General features: G+C 51.7%; 1 protein-coding gene across 1 annotated transcript in view; it reads left to right on the forward strand.

Moving 5' to 3' along the window:
- Positions 1 to 16315, forward strand: part of COL22A1 (collagen type XXII alpha 1 chain) — a 1010593-nt gene that overhangs the window by 653944 nt on the left and 340334 nt on the right. The window contains exon 18 of the mRNA XM_085604869.1: positions 12759 to 12812. Coding sequence (XP_085460995.1) covers positions 12759 to 12812 — 54 coding nt within the window. The remainder of the gene's footprint in view (positions 1 to 12758; positions 12813 to 16315) is intronic.

Below are 16315 nucleotides of genomic sequence, written 5' to 3' on the forward strand. Positions count from 1 at the left end.
AAGGTCCAAAGTTCATTGCACGCTTTTAAGTAGAAGGAGTTGGGCATTTGCCTCCTGCCAATCAGAGTTGATGCATTGTCTGAGTGTAAAGGGTCCAGCCAAGTGGCCTCAGCTGCTGACTTTGGAAATGGTGTTTGAGTACAGTCCTCGAATCAACATCATGTGATTCTGAGAAAATCAAAGGTTAAAGTAACGTTATAGTTAGGTGAATTTGTCAATGACAAGATTAATGTTTTGAACTGAAATAAACTACAGAAATTCACCAGTTAAAGTTAGCAGCATTAACTATAACTTGTGCCCCACCAAATGCACTGCGGATGACCTCACATGTCATCACTCATGACAAGTTTTATGAAGCATTTTATGGCTTCTCAAATTGCATCATTAATAACATAACTACCACCTTTACAGTCGCACATTCTTGAAAAGGTACATTGTTTCTTTTCACCTTCAATCAGACCCAACGGTGGAAAGGGGGTCTGATTGAAGGTGAAAAGGCGAAAAGCATTTTTAATTTACTGATCTGGATCCCTCTCTTATCCAGTAGTTCTTTATCTGAGAACTCCAGCCTGTGCCGAGTCTAACAGGAGATCGAGTCCACCCTGGTGGCATTGCCCTACCAGGGTGGGGAAAGGTTGCTGATTATGAAGCATAACACAATTATGTGTGTGAGGCTTCCTCTTCAATAAGTATGACCTTCCATTCCCTTTGCACTTGCACAGGAGTTCTGTGAATGTCCAAATTGTACTTCCGTCTGTCTGTTTCAGGGTAGAAATTAAGCCTGGGCAGAGTTCACATTTAGACAATCTCCGCCAAGCTACGCGGCATTCCGCGAGTGGCAGAGTGGGTTATCTTGTGCCGATCCCACTGCTTTTTAGTGCCAGGTGTTTGTCCCAAGCTGTAAAATCAGCACTAATGGCATCTCGCACCGTCTAAAAGGGCACTGCTTCTATCTGCTTGTCGAGTAGAAGTTCTACTCGAGCAGCAGCTTCCTTAACGCGAATGGAAGGTTTCCTACGTGAGCTGTAGGGACCATCTGCGACCACCCACTTTAAGAAATCTTGCTACGAAGTGGTCTAGCATTGGATTCACCCTCGCCAACTCACCATTTTTCCGAACTCAGCACAGATTGCAAAAAACTGCACAACCTCCGTGAACTGAGTGGAGCTCACCTCCCAGGCAAGTAGTAATTACGTCTGGGTGGTGAACTCCACTCCACTTGCAGAGTATGCAGAGTTTTCTGTGTTACGCAGAGCTCTCGGAAAACTTCGCGGAGCAGAGTTTTTTTGCTCGCTCGCGCTCGTCAACCTCAAGTTGGCGATCGCAAGCGTGGAAAATCACCCTCCTGGCGAGATTTCTCAATGTGGGCGGTCACATTTCACATGGCGAGTGGTCGCGTATGCTTGCGATTGCACGCGTTGCGAAACTGTCCGTTCAGGTTGAGAAAGTTGCCGCTCGAGTAAAAATCTACTCGAGTGGCAGAAAGGAAACAACGCCCGCTTGCGCTGTGCATGGTGCCGTTCACGATGATTGCACAGTGTGGACAAGCATCTGGCACTGAAAATCAATGCAAAAGCATTTATCTAATGCACTCCACCACTTGCAGAGCTTCGCGTAGCACGGCGGAGTTGTGTTTGCACTTTGCAGAGTAGGCAAACTCCGCCCAGGCTTAGTAGTAATATTGTAATTTCTATTCTACTCACAGCTACCGTACCCATTATTGGTAGTTGTGTCTTCATAGGAGGGCTTACGGTGGTTTACCTCCTCCTCACCCTTACTGTGAGACCGGCCTCACGGCATTGCCCTCCCGATCATCCCGCCATCCCGCCAACCTGCAACCACCCCCAAGGCACAGCATCGCCAACTCCGGCCGCCCCAGCCACACAGACCCGAGGGCCGGCCAGAGTCCCCGACAGACTCAACACCCTACCACGCATGTCCGACCGAGGGAGCGGGAACCCCCGAGCCAGACCAGGAGGCGCCAGCCCAGTCACACCTCGGATCGCCTTCCCCCGGGAGGACTCGATCGGCCACCAGGCCCCTGGGGAGCAGGCGCCTCGCCCGCCGAGCGTCTGGGGACCCTCCCAGACCCACCTGAAAGGACCAAAGAAACGAGCGGCAGGAAATCCCGCCGGACCCCCCTCAGTCACAAAAGGCCCCTCTCTGCGAGGACTCCGGACTTCAAAGGGCAGGGGGAGTATAATAGGGGGTGCCGGAGGAACGAATGGCAGAGAAGACCTGGAACCATCAGAGCCTGCTGACGCTGTCGCGGCTCCCGAACGCTGAACCACCTGGGCCTGCTGAGTGACTCGCGGCCTCCAGCCCTTGAACCATCTGAGCCCTGCTGACGCTGTCGCGGCTCCCGAACGCTGAACCACCTGGGCCTGCTGAGTGACTCGCGGCCCCCCCAGCCATTGAACCATCCGAGCCCTGCTGACGAGATCGCGGCTCCCGAACTCCGACTACCTGTGCCTGCTGAGTGACTCGCGGCGCTCCCCTCGAGGACGACTCGGCAAGAGATCGCCCAGAGACACGACACCCTCCAGCTCGAGGATTGTGAGCTATCCGCAGGGTACTTCTCAGAGACACTACCTTCAAAGACTGTCCCGCTACCCCCATTCCCCTACCACCGATTTGTAGTACCTTGTGCCGCTGCTGTACTGCTTGCACCTTGGATCATAAAGATCCCTTGAAACCATCGATAAAAGAACCTATCGTCCTGCAAAGAATACGTGTGGTGTCACTCTGTTCGTAGTGTAAGCTCAGGGTGTGCGCGCCTGGTTCGGCCTACTTGGGAGAGGTGGGTCAAAGGGGTGGGCAAGACGTGTTCGAACCCCCCTCCGGGGAACGCCTTTCCAACATTTGGTGGCAGACGACGGGATCCGAGCCAACACCAAAAGAGAGCGTGCAGTGAACGACTGACGCACTACCAAACAGAGATGGAAGGAGAAACCTCCCTGGGTGCCGCAGGTACCGAAATAAGCTCACCGTTCCGAGAGGATCAATTGGACTATTACACGCATAGAGAATTAAAACAATTTTGCAAAGACCTTGGCATCGCTACCACCGGATTAAGCACAAAGGAAGACTTCCAGAAAGTATTGAAGACCTGGGTCGAGACGGGGGCGCCCCCGACCCAAACGGAAGGAGACTCTGCCCATGAACCACAAAACATCCCGGTGAGAAACAACGGGCCAGAGGGGAACCTGTCCCCCGAGGAACTAGCAGACCGAGAGAGAAGCCGCAACCACGAACTTGAACTGGCAAAGCTAAAAGTCGAGGGAGAAATAAAACTGGCCGAGAAAAAGTTAGCTGTCGAGCAGTTACGGCTACAAGGGGAACTCGAGGAAAAGAGACGCCAAAGAGAGCACGACGAAAAAAAACTCCAGCTGGAACATGAACGCAGCCTGAAAGAGATCGAGTGGAGGGCTAAAAGCGAAAAGTCACAACCTTCCGGGAATCTACCATCCGCTCCCACCGTGGAAGCCAAAGTCCACATCCCCAAGGATGTGGTAAAAGAGTATTACAAGAACGACGATATCCAGCAGTGGTTTAAGGCCTACGAAGTCGCCATGACCTCTCACCGAGTCCCGCAGAAGGACTGGGGGGCTGGCCTATGGGGCCGGTTCTTAAGCGAAGGAAGAGATACCCTGCTGGATCTGCCCTCCACGGTCATGAACTCCTACAGCCACATGAAGGAAGCCCTCGTGGGCCGGTATGGACTCACCCCCGAAATGTACCGGCAACGGTTCCGAGATTGCAAGAAGATACCGGGCACCACATGGGTAGAATACGTGAACTTTTACAGCCGGGCCTTGGACGGGTGGATCAAGGGCAGCAAGGTCTCCACCTTCGAAGAGCTGTTTGATCTGATCGCCTGGGAACATTTAGCGGCCAATTGCTTTGTAGAACTGCGCCAACATCTCCTGGACAGTAAGCTCACCGACCCTCGAAAGCTGGCCGCCGAGGCTGATCGTTGGGTGAGCACCCGGGCCACCCGAGGCCCCGTGGGGGACTACGGTCGCCACAGTCAAGGACCCCCCCCGCCAGAGGGGCGGAGGAAACCACGGCCGACCGAGAGACTTCCCAGGGGGGCCCTCGCACAGCCCCCCCCAGCAGCCCACCAGCGGCAGGTCCAGCCCCGTCCCCAGCCAGCGCCGGAGCCCCAGGGCGGCTAGGACCACGAAACAGGATCACCTGCTTCCGCTGCCAACAGCACGGACACTACACCAATGACCCCCAGTGTCCCCAGTATCAACTAACCGCAACGACCAACCCCCCGGCCCGGCAGATGGACTCCGTGGCCCTAGGGGAGGAGATGGAGGACTCCGAAGAGTGGGAACCAGCGGCCATGGCCCTGGTCTCCCTTGGTGATCGAGAAATGGTCCCAGGGACACCCTTGACCGCCAACACAAAGAAGTACCGACAGCAGGTGACCATCAACGGCCACCGAGTCGAAGGCCTCCGCGATACCGGGGCGAGTGTCACCGCGGTCCACCGCAGCCTCATCTCAGAAGACCAGATCCTAACCGGTGCCCTCTGTCCGGTCATATCCTCCGACAGTTCTGAGAGTCTCTGCCAGATGGCTCTGGTGCCTTTCGAGTGGGGAGGAGTCTCCGGAGAATTGAAGGTAGCCGTCCGAACATCACAGCCCGTAGACTGCCTCCTGGGCAACGACCTGGAGAGTTCCCCGTGGGGGCAAGTGGAACGAAGAGCCCATCTCGAGATGATGGGCCTACCAGAATGGGTCTGCGCCACCACACGCTCCATGACCGCGCGATTGCCTCTCGCCGAGGGCGGCGAGGGCCGCTCCCCGAACACTGTCCCCGAGAACCGGGACGCCCTACCAGAACCGGACAACCCTCCTTCGGAGGGAGGAGAAGCCACTAACCCGGGAGAGGGGCCGGAACCGTCCGCCCCAGAGGCACTGACTGAGCTCGGAGAACTGCCCGAGATGGCCCAATGGCGCTGTGAGGGAGGGCCCTCCCGTGAAGAGTTCTGCCAGGAACAGGCCACCTGCCCTTCCCTCGTGGGACTCAGACAACAAGCCGAAGCCCAGACCGCCGGTGACCGGACCGGAACCCATTGGGTCTATTGGGACAATGGCCTCCTATACAGCGAACAAAAGTCAGCCGAGCTAGGCGCAGCCCGAGTACTGGTGGTACCCCTGCGCTTCCGAAGCCTCCTCCTGGGCCTGGCCCACGATGTACCCTTGGCAGGACACTTAGGCCAAGACAAAACATATCAGCGATTAGTTACCCACTTCTATTGGCCCAAGATGCGAGCGAATGTAGAAGTCCACTGTAAATCCTGCCTCACGTGCCAGGGCAGTGGGAAAAGTGGCGGAAAGCGCAAAGCTCCATTACAACCATTTCCCGTTGTGAGTACCCCGTTCGAGCGGGTCAGCATCGACATCGTGGGACCCCTGTATCCGAAGACCGCCCATGGCCACCGCTTTATCCTGGTCCTGGTGGACCATGCCACCCGCTACCCCGAGGCCATTCCCCTCCGCACCGTGACGGCTCCCGTGGTGAGCCGGGCTCTCATGGGGATCTTCTCCCGTGTCGGATTTCCCCGCGAGGTTGTGAGTGATCGCGGAACTAACTTCATATCCCGCTACATGAAGTCCCTGTGGCAGCAGTGCGGAGTCACATATAAGTTCACGACCCCCTACCACCCCCAGGGCAACGGCCTGGTGGAACGCTTCAACCGAACCCTGAAGGGGATGATCCTGGGCCTCGAGGAGCCCCTGCGCCGAAGATGGGACGTCCTCCTCCCTTGCCTCCTGTTCGCGTACTGAGAAGTTCCCCAAAAGTCTCTGGGGTTCAGCCCATTCGAACTACTATACGGACACCCCGTCCGGGGGCCCCTGAGCCTGGTCAAAGAGGGCTGGGAGACAAGCCCCCGGGGGACCCCCCCTGATGTGTTCCGCTACATCCTGGCGCTCCGCAACCAGACCAGGAAGTTCAGAGAACTCGCAGAGGCTAACCTCGAGGCCAGCCAAGAAGAAATGAAGCGCTGGTATGACCAGAACGCAACCCTGGTCGAGTTCCAGCCGGGCCAGCAGGTTTGGGTCATGGCCCCGGTGAAGCCCTGCGCCCTACAAGACAAATGGACTGGTCCCTTCAAGGTAATCGAGCGGAAGAGTCAGGTCACGTACCTGATCGATGTACAGTCCCCACGGAACCCCCTCCGTGTCCTCCACGTGAATCGTCTCAAGCCCCACTTTGTGAGAACGGAGTTAAGTTTGCTACTGGCCACCGATGATGGGGCGGAAAAAGACACTGAACCCCTGCCCGACCCCCTGTGCGCTAAAGACCTGGATGGTTCCGTGGAGGGAGTGAAACTTTCAGCCACCCTCACTCCCCAACAGTCCGACGACTGCCACCAGCTGCTCAGACAATTCGCAGACCTCTTCTCCTTCATTCCAAGGGTCACCGACTGGTGTGTCCACGACGTGGACACCGGCGACAGCCCACCTGTGAGACACCGGGCCTACCGGGTGCCTGACCGGGTCCGCACCTGCATCAAGACCGAAGTACAGAAGATGCTAACCCTTGGGGTGATCGAACCCTCCGACAGCCCCTGGGCCAGCCCGGTAGTCCTGGTCCCGAAAGCGGCTTCCCCTGGGGTCGCCCCCGAACTGAGATTCTGTGTGGACTACCGGGGGCTCAATGCGGTCACCCGAGCGGATGCTCACCCTATTCCCCGCGCCGACGAGCTCATCGACCGCCTTGGGGCCGCACGTTTCCTCAGCACCTTCGACCTGACCTGCGGTTACTGGCAGATTGCGCTCACGGAGGGAGCAAAAGAACGCTCCGCCTTCTCCACACCAGATGGACACTACCGCTTCAGGGTCATGCCGTTCGGGATGAAGAATGCCCCGGCCACGTTCCAGCGGTTGGTGAACAAGGTCCTGGCCGGACTCGAGGAGTTCAGCGCAGCGTACCTTGACGACATAGCCGTATTCAGCTCTCAATGGCACGAGCATCTCCAGCACCTCCAGCAAGTACTGATGGCCCTGCGCCAAGCCGGCCTAACCGTGAAGGCCAGCAAATGCCAGCTCGGGCAAGGCTCCGTGGTCTACCTGGGGCATCAGGTGGGCAGCGGGCAGGTCGCCCCTCTCCAACCGAAGATCGACGCTATCAAGTCCTGGGAGCCCCCCACCACTCAGACGGAAGTCCGGGCCTTTTTGGGCCTCACAGGATACTACCGGCGGTTCATTAAAAACTATGGTAGCCTCGCAGGGCCTCTCACGGAGTTGACCTCCAAAAAGCTCCCGAAGAAGGTGCAGTGGACCCCCCGTGCCAACAGGCGTTCGACGCCTTGAAAACCGCCATGTGTACCGCCCCCATGCTCAAGGCCCCCGATTACTCCCGAGAGTTTGTGGTCCAGACCGACGCATCCGAACATGGCATCGGGCCGTCCTCTCGCAGTTCAACGACAAGGGCATAGATCAGCCCATAGCCTTCATCAGCCGAAGGCTGCTGCCTCGAGAACAGCGTTGGAGTACCATAGAACGAGAGACCTTCGTCGTAGTCTGGGCCCTCAAGAAACTACGGCCCTACTTGTTCGGAACCCACTTCCGAGTACAGACGGACCACCGGCCCTTGCGGTGGCTGATGTAGATGAGGGGGGAGAACCCCAAGCTATTACGATGGTCCATCTTCCTCCAAGGGATGGACTTCACTGTAGAGCATCGCCCCGGGACGGATCATGCCAACGCCGACGGCCTGTCCCGGTTCTTCCGCTTCGGCGAGGAGAACCCCCCAGTGGATGGGTAGTCCTCCACGCCTTTCAGCTGGGGGGGACGCGTGTGAGACCGGCCTCACGGCGTTGCCCTCCCGATCATCCCGCCAACCTGCAACCACCCCCAAGGCACAGCATCGCCAACTCCGGCCGCCCCAGCCACACAGACCCGAGGGCCGGCCAGAGTCCCCGACAGACTCAACACCCTACCACGCATGTCCGACCGAGGGAGCGGGAACCCCCGAGCCAGACCAGGAGGCGCCAGCCCAGTCACACCTCGGATCGCCTTCCCCCCGGGAGGACTCGATCGGCCACCAGGCCCCTGGGGAGCAGGCGCCTCGCCCGCCGAGCGTCTGGGGACCCTCCCAGACCCACCTGAAAGGACCAAAGAAACGAGCGGCAGGAAATCCCGCCGGACCCCACTCAGTCACAAAAGGCCCCTCTCTGCGAGGACTCCGGACTTCAAAGGGCAGGGGGAGTATAATAGGGGGTGCCGGAGGAACGAATGGCAGAGAAGACCTGGAACCATCAGAGCCTGCTGACGCTGTCGCGGCTCCCGAACGCTGAACCACCTGGGCCTGCTGAGTGACTCGCGGCCTCCAGCCCTTGAACCATCTGAGCCCTGCTGACGCTGTCGCGGCTGCCGAACGCTGAACCACCTGGGCCTGCTGAGTGACTCGCGGCCCCCCCAGCCATTGAACCATCCGAGCCCTGCTGACGAGATCGCGGCTCCCGAACTCCGACTACCTGTGCCTGCTGAGTGACTCGCGGCGCTCCCCTCGAGGACGACTCGGCAAGAGATCGCCCAGAGACACGACACCCTCCAGCTCGAGGATTGTGAGCTATCCGCAGGGTACTTCTCAGAGACACTACCTTCAAAGACTGTCCCGCTACCCCCATTCCCCTACCACCGATTTGTAGTACCGTGTGCCGCTGCTGTACTGCTTGCACCTTGGATCATAAAGATCCCTTGAAACCATCGATAAAAGAACCTATCGTCCTGCAAAGAATACGTGTGGTGTCACTCTGTTCGTAGTGTAAGCTCAGGGTGTGCGCGCCTGGTTCGGCCTACTTGGGAGAGGTGGGTCAAAGGGGTGGGCAAGACGTGTTCGAACCCCCCTCCGGCGAACGCCTTTCCAACACTTACTTTTTAAGAATAATTGATAACATCACTGATGACATCATACAATAAGTGTGTTAGTTTGTTTTATAGTTTACATAGTGGCAGGTAAGTCCCATATTACTTCTCTACCTAATTTTGTACAGCTTGAGTTCAGCTAACGGACGTAAGTGTTTCAAAAGCACATGTGCTTCTAATCCACCATAGGTGTGTAGAGGTATTGAACACGTTTTGGTTCTGCAGAAAAAGTTTCCAACAGAAGAAAGATTCTACGTAGTAGATGCTAACTTTTGTGAGCACCCTTTTATTGAATTATTAGAATCCTGTCAGCATGACAATTTCTACATAATATATAAGACTGTGTGCACCAGGTACTAACCTATGTACAAGTGCTTGTCTTGCTTCAGAAGATTGACTATCTGTATAGTTTTCCACAATGTGAAGGGTTTGGCAGTATGATTTAGCACCTTCAGATCTTGGCTATGTTTTAGCAGAGTGTCCTTTTTGACAACTATTGCCTAGAGTGTCCACTGTTCATAGTGATTATTTTTTAGTACTCTGTGGTGCATTTCTCACTAGAGTTTCACTGTTTGCAAACAGTATGGTTTAGAATAAACTCTCTCCATAGAGTAAACACTATTTACAGTATCCAGTTCTCTTCTGAGCATCCACCATAGAATCATTGATGGCTGCGGGGAGAGCCCAAAGGCCTCCGGGCACCAGCCGGCTCCCTGCATTTAGCAGGAGCCAGCATTATTCCCACCTGCAGGTAGCAACTTCTAACGCTGCTACCTTCAGGCAGGAGCAATATTTGGATATGTTTCCCTGCCGGCATCACTGCAGGCATGTAAACAGATCTAAAGTGCGTTCCCAGCGGGCGGGAGCATTTATGAAGCTTCCGCCCACTGGGGGCGCACTTGGTGTTTGCTCCCGACTGGTGGGGGATTTAAAAATGCTTCCACCAAGCGAGAGCAAACACAGGTTTCCCTGCCTGTGCCACAGGAGGCACAGAAACCGCTATGTCCGAGGGGACAGCCTGTGAGCCTGCCCCACTCCCTTAAAGGAATCTGTCCTGCGGGTGGGCTCCACAAGGTCTTTTGAGGCTCATGGGGGCATTACAGCCCCCTTTTTGTTGAATCTGAGACCCGGGGTGGGCCACTCACGGCTTTTGAAGACTCGGGTAGGGGGCCACGCAGTGCCCCTCCCCATTTTCTTACATTTCGGCCCGAGTACGGGCACCCCAGGGTACCTTTTGAGGCTTAAGGAGGAGGCCGCACAGCCCCCCTCCACATTTAAAAAAGTTTGAGCTCAGAGGGTGGGCTGTGTGAGTTGTATGCTCACACTGATTAGCCTTAGTGCCATATTTAGATGATACACACATCATCATGGCTCCCACACCCGATCTCAGTCGAGTTTCCACTCAATTTAACTCATACCTTAGGGAGATTATAGACTGGATGTCGGCAAGCAGCCTGAAACTTAATGGCAATAAAATCGAAGTACTTGTGGTCGGGATTAATGCATGGCCACGACAATGCCAGATGGCCGGAATTTTCATGGCCAGAACAACTAGGAGAAATACCTGTGCCTGCACAGACAGTAACAAGCCTAGGTTTCTGGGTAGATTATAAACTCACTATGGAAACACAAGCTCAGACATTAGATGCACCCTGTTTTGGCATTCTGAAAGCCCTCAGAAAATTCTTGTCTATGTTACCATTATTCACAAGGAAGGTGCTAGGGCAGGGCTTAATCAGTTCACTTTTAGATTATGGAAACCCTCTTCATCTAGGCAGTCTACATACATGATAAAAAAGACTTCAAGTGGCCCAGAATCCAGCAGCTAGAATCCTCCACAAAATGCCCAAGCATCAATCAGCTAGTCTAGCTTAAGCAGCCCTACATTTACTAGCAGTACAAAAAAAGAATTCAGTTCAAGGCGCTATGCTCTGCTTATGAGGCCACCCGTGGGAAAGGCCCGCTCATCACACAGGTGCTACTTGCTCCCTGTGTGCCAGGTAGGCTCCTACGGTCCAGTAAGCAAAGGCTGTTGATACCCAAGGTGAACAGAGCAAGAAGGGGCAACCGCTCTTTTTCGTATCTTGTTCCCAAACTCAGGAACTCCGTTCCCACCACCCTCAGGTTTCAACAGTCAGACATCTGCTTCAGAAATCTGCTTAAAACCCTTCTCTTCTGAAGCTTAACGCCTCGTCTAAGGTCATCCAAGCCCCAGATAGTGATGTTGCAACAAGCGCTGGGAGGCCTGGCCAGGCAGCTAAGAGCTATATAAAAACCTCTGTATTGAATTGAATTCAATCGAGGCTCGGGGGTGGGGTCCTTGTGGCCCCCCTTCCTATTTTATAAAGTTTCGGCCCCAGGGTTGGGCTCCCCAGGACTTTAAGTGGCTCAGACGGGGGTGTGTGTAGGTCCCCTCCCAATCATAAACACAGCCCCAGGGGTGGGCTTCCTGGGGGCATAATGTAATTATATGCGGCTCTGCCTCCATTTCGTTTTTTAGGGTGGGGTTCCGATCCTCTGAGAGTCTAGCAGGATGGCACCATTTTTGGGGCCCCAGGGCTGAAATCGGCCCGGGGAGGGGTGGCCGCGTGCCTCTACTTGAATCCTCCTAAGTATTCAAATATGCAAAATTACCTGAAACTTCGCCTATTTGGCCCCGTCCTGTCCACCTTAGTAGAATTCAATGGTCTTACTGCCTTTTGACAGGATGATGGACAGATTACTAAATGGGCCTCCAGTGTGTTTCCAGCTAATTTTAGTGACGTGTAGTTGATGCCAAAAAAAATGAGGCCATCTCCACCAAACAAAGAGGCACTTGCTTCAAAACGTTAAGGAGAAGTACTCTTGTTTGGTGGAGATTCACCTCTTTGTAGTCTCTGTGTCTTCTCTATAGAAGGATTCATGTTAGCACAGATTTCTTGAGGAAGACAGCTCCTTTTTGCTGCTGCGGCTTCCAGCACTGCATGAATCATTAGAATTACAATTGAATTAAGCTCCCCACTGTGTTGCCTTTTTTACATGTGCCGACTTTTGCAAAACTACTTTATTATTAATTTGCAAAAATGCTACATCCAAGTGGCGTTCTTTTTGTTTAAAAAAACAACAAAAAACGGGTGACTGTGTGTTTATCCCCTTGTAGACAGTCCTTTGTGCCTCCTTCATGTGCTTCTGAAACTACTGGCAGATCACACTCCTCCAAGGGGGACGTGACGACATCCTAACTGAGCTTGTCATTGGCCCGCCCCCTTAATAAAGTAAATAAAATAGCAAAATGTGCTGCATTGTGCCGCATAATTTGCCTTTCTTGCTGCATTATTTACTCAACCATGTCGCATAATTTGGCCCTCCACTGCTGCATAATACCTACATCTCATTGATGTTTTTTGATTGTGATGCACTTTCACGTCTCATACTTTGTGTTACGAAGATATGTACAAGGGGCTGGTGATTTATGGGCTGATCATCAGCTGCAGACAATGGTACAAGGCTGTTTGATAGGCGCCAATCCATTAGGTACGCAAAGAAGCAATTACTGCCTGCCCTACGTTTCCGAGCTCTGCTGTCTGCAGCACATGCACCAACTCCGAGATATTTCTAGTTAATGTATGCACTCAAGATGCCAACAAGAAATACACAGGTCTCCCCTGTGCCGGCACTGCGCAGAAAATGGGATCATGATACGGTGCCTGCAGTGTTCCAAGAGCCTTCATAAGTCGAAGCTGGCTACAGGCTCAAGTGTGATCTCCACATGATAGCAGATGGTGATGGCTAGTAAAAAGGTCCACGCTTGTTTCTGTGGTATCATGGGTAATTTGTTGACAGGTGTTTGAGGTGTTTAATGGGTTTTTATGGTCATTTATTTTTCCTTTAGGGTGAACGAGGTATCGATGGATTTCCTGGAAAGCCTGGCACAGATGGAGTGAATGTAAGTGCCAATGTTTCTGTACCATGTTGTTTATATGAGTGATAAAAGATGGGCATCTAAATAGCGGTAAAACTAGGTTAAAGGTATTCTGCAGAAGAGAACACGAGATATTATTGAACATTTCTGCTTCCATAAATAGATTATAACACTATTAATTATCTGCTGAGTTACTCTACACTCAGGAAAATATTTTGCAGCTAGTTCAGTGTCTTATGCCATGTTTTGTATTTTTCACTCTGTTTAATTTTGTTGTTAAAATATTCTGGCAGCACTTGCTCAATGAATTCACAGAACTGTGTTAAATAAGCAGATTAATACATTCAGAGAGCACCGTGGCCACCAGTTGTGAAATGTTTAGATGTTATTTTTTTAATCAATTAAAAGCACTACTTTCTTTTTGAACATGTGTACCTGTCCCAGAGGGAGCATCTCTGCCTTCAGGTCTACATAAAATGAAACAGATATCATTTGATTATTGGAATTTCGGGAGTGGTATTGAAGAAAGTGGAGCGGCAGTGCCAACATGGACTGGCACAGACCTTCTGCTCCAACATTCACGTTTCTCTTTCTATTTCTCTATTTTTAATTTAGATCATTCTACCCCCTAATTGTGGAATGTTCTATCAGCAGTGTAGCCCTTCTGCTACCGGATCCTTGAGTTGCTAAAGCCCCCACTCTTACCCTAGACCATGGCTCTCCAGTGTCGGTCCTGGAGGGCCAGATCCATGCAAGATTTTAACATATCCACATTTAGATTGATGTAGTTATCTTAGAAATCTGGCATGGATCCTACCCTCCGGGACCTACAGTGGAGAACCCAACTCAAGCCTATAACTCTGGTTCGGGTTTAGCATCGATGTATCCCACAATAGTGAGCTATAATGCTACGTTAGTGTAAACAGAAGATGATGTAACACCTCTGTACATGAACTTCAGTGATTAACTTAGGTGATTAAAATATATAGTTCCTAGTGGAGGGCATCATTCTCTTCTTTCATTAATACTTTCTTTACAGATCTATGGCAGCATGGTGGTCAGACACTAATGGTGAACAGGACGTCCATTAGAGGTCTGATACCAACGGCTTGCCTTTTGGTACCAGTGAGAGTGTGCTGGCTTCATCTGGGCCCTTGTATCAGAAAGGCGGTGCTACTAATGCCTGGAGTTTCCACTCCTTGGCCCTGCCGCTCATAAAAGTGCGAAGCAGTTGAGTGGGCTAATTGTGGGACAAGGGATAAACCAGTGATGCCATTAAGCAGGTTGGTGCGATGTTACTCCCACTAATTCTAGAAAATTGCTGAATTGCCATCCAATCCATGATAGAAAGCATTCTCTTAACCACTAATTTAAGAGGCCAGGTATGTCTGCTGTGCCTCACACAATCAAAAAACGGGGGGAGGTCGAGGTTAAGATTAGGTTCACCCTCCTTACTGAATGCAGTTCCACATCATCCGGAATACCTGAATTGAGAAACCTAACCATAGGAAGAACGGGGATTCCCCTGAACATGTGTGAAAAACCCTCTTTCCAGAAAGAACAATTCTTTTCTAGAGTCCCCTCACCCACCAGAATAACCCTGTTGTGGAACTGCAGTGCCTCAAAACCAGGGAAAATTTGTTCCTCTTATTACCTTGGCTCAACTCACCCTCCACTGACTTCAGAAGCGAATATACAACGTTACTTCGCATGCGTTTAGTACGCATGCCATTACTACGCGGTCGTTAGTACGACCACGTTTTTAGTTCGCATTCCTTTCCTACGCAATTCGGAACAACGAATTGCAGTAGGGGGTGCTGGATGTTGGAATAGTATAACTTACTATTCAACTCCAGTCTATGCGGACACTAGGGAAGGTGTTGGATTTTAAATCCAACACCTTCCCCCCCTAACGCAAGTCGCTGTTCCGACTTGCGTAGTAAAGGTTTTCTAAGTAACAACGCGTGCATACTAACGTCCGCGTAGTAATGGCATGTGAAGTAACGCCGTTTACCTTCAAAAGCACCTAGCAGCCATAAGCACATACCAAAAGTGTCATATTTCACACCAACTAATGCTGTGCAATGGCCGTGGGAGCAAAATGCGTTGGCGCAACGCAATACCGCTAAAAAATTTATTAAATCTAAAACACAAAGTATGAAGTGTTATTAAACCCATGTGCACGTTAAAGATCTAATGTAGTTTACAATACCCACATTTGCTTGTGACCTGACCTGCATGTCACTTCCAAACTTCCAGTGCGGACTTTTTTGGTCTTTCTTTTGTTTCCTTATCTTTCGGACATTTTAATTGGCTGACACAGTTATCTGATGTTATTGTGCGTCAGACTTAATTTTGCATTGCTCGCGTGCGGAGGAGGCGCCATTCATCTTCATCTTACGCACGTTGTTTGTCTGTCCTAGTAGAATGTGATTAACAATGTTTTTCATGTGTCTGCAATTTGCACTCACTGAGTAAAAGACATATTGCCCCTGGAAAATTAGCCGATGAGGAGGGTCGAGTGAATACAAATTATGCTACGCTAACGATTGTTAATGGGCACGTTTCAGGGCTGTTTATCATTTTTAAAGAAGTAATTGCAAAATTCCTGCAATACAACGCTGCTTTGTGTGGAATGGTAATTAGTAGCCCAAGGCTCGTTAATAGCACTCCAGTTCTCTTTTAATTTACCGCGTGGCTCTGCGTGGTGTCTTCCTCTCTGACGTGCCTGACGCCTAGCTGTCAGCCTACTGACGCAGAAACTGGTCTTGAATGACGTTCCTCTGGGAAATTGTGGTCACCTGGAAGTGATTGGCAGAAAATGTAAACAGACATAAACAATATGCAGAATGCACACATTTTTCCAAAGTTGTATCAGGCATTGCTACTTATCTTTAATATTATTTTACATTTCATCAGGGGTGTAGCTTCGTCAGTGAGATTCAGGGGTGTGAAACTCACTTTTCCCAACTAACAAAGCAGTGTGCTGCAGGGTGGAGGGGTGAGGTGAACACGTTTAGGGATGAGCTGCTTCCATGTGGAACAAGGTCAGTACTGATTTGCATTAGGTGGGCTTCTGTGTAGAGTGGCACAGTGGGCAAAAAAAGGTTTGGGTTGGAATGCTACCCTGAGCAATGGTCACTGGTTAGACCATTTCCAAGCATTCATTCCATCACCTTTTGTGTGTTTGATAGCAAGTAATATGTCTGGACACCTGAGGCTAGTACAGCTTTCCAAGCCTGTTACTGCCAAAGTTTGTGAATTCCAAAAAGTAGTACATTTGTATCCATTCCAGGAGTACTTCTATGGGGGTTGTATTTATTTACTCTTTTTGTTGGTCTCGGGGTCCTTAGTTGAATCTGTGATGTCTGTGTTGTCGTTCTCATTGCGCTAAGGTCTTATAACTTGTGCTTCTTTTGAAGCAAAAACTTAAATATATTTGTGAGAAGGTCATCCTTTTTGCCCTGATCACCCCCATTTTCTTTGACTGATACGGGTGGTAACTGACCCTGACTGTACCCTGGGCT

Source organism: Triturus cristatus, chromosome 5_1 (assembly GCF_964204655.1).
Source record: "Triturus cristatus chromosome 5_1, aTriCri1.1, whole genome shotgun sequence".
Classification (NCBI taxonomy): Eukaryota; Metazoa; Chordata; class Amphibia; order Caudata; family Salamandridae; genus Triturus; species Triturus cristatus.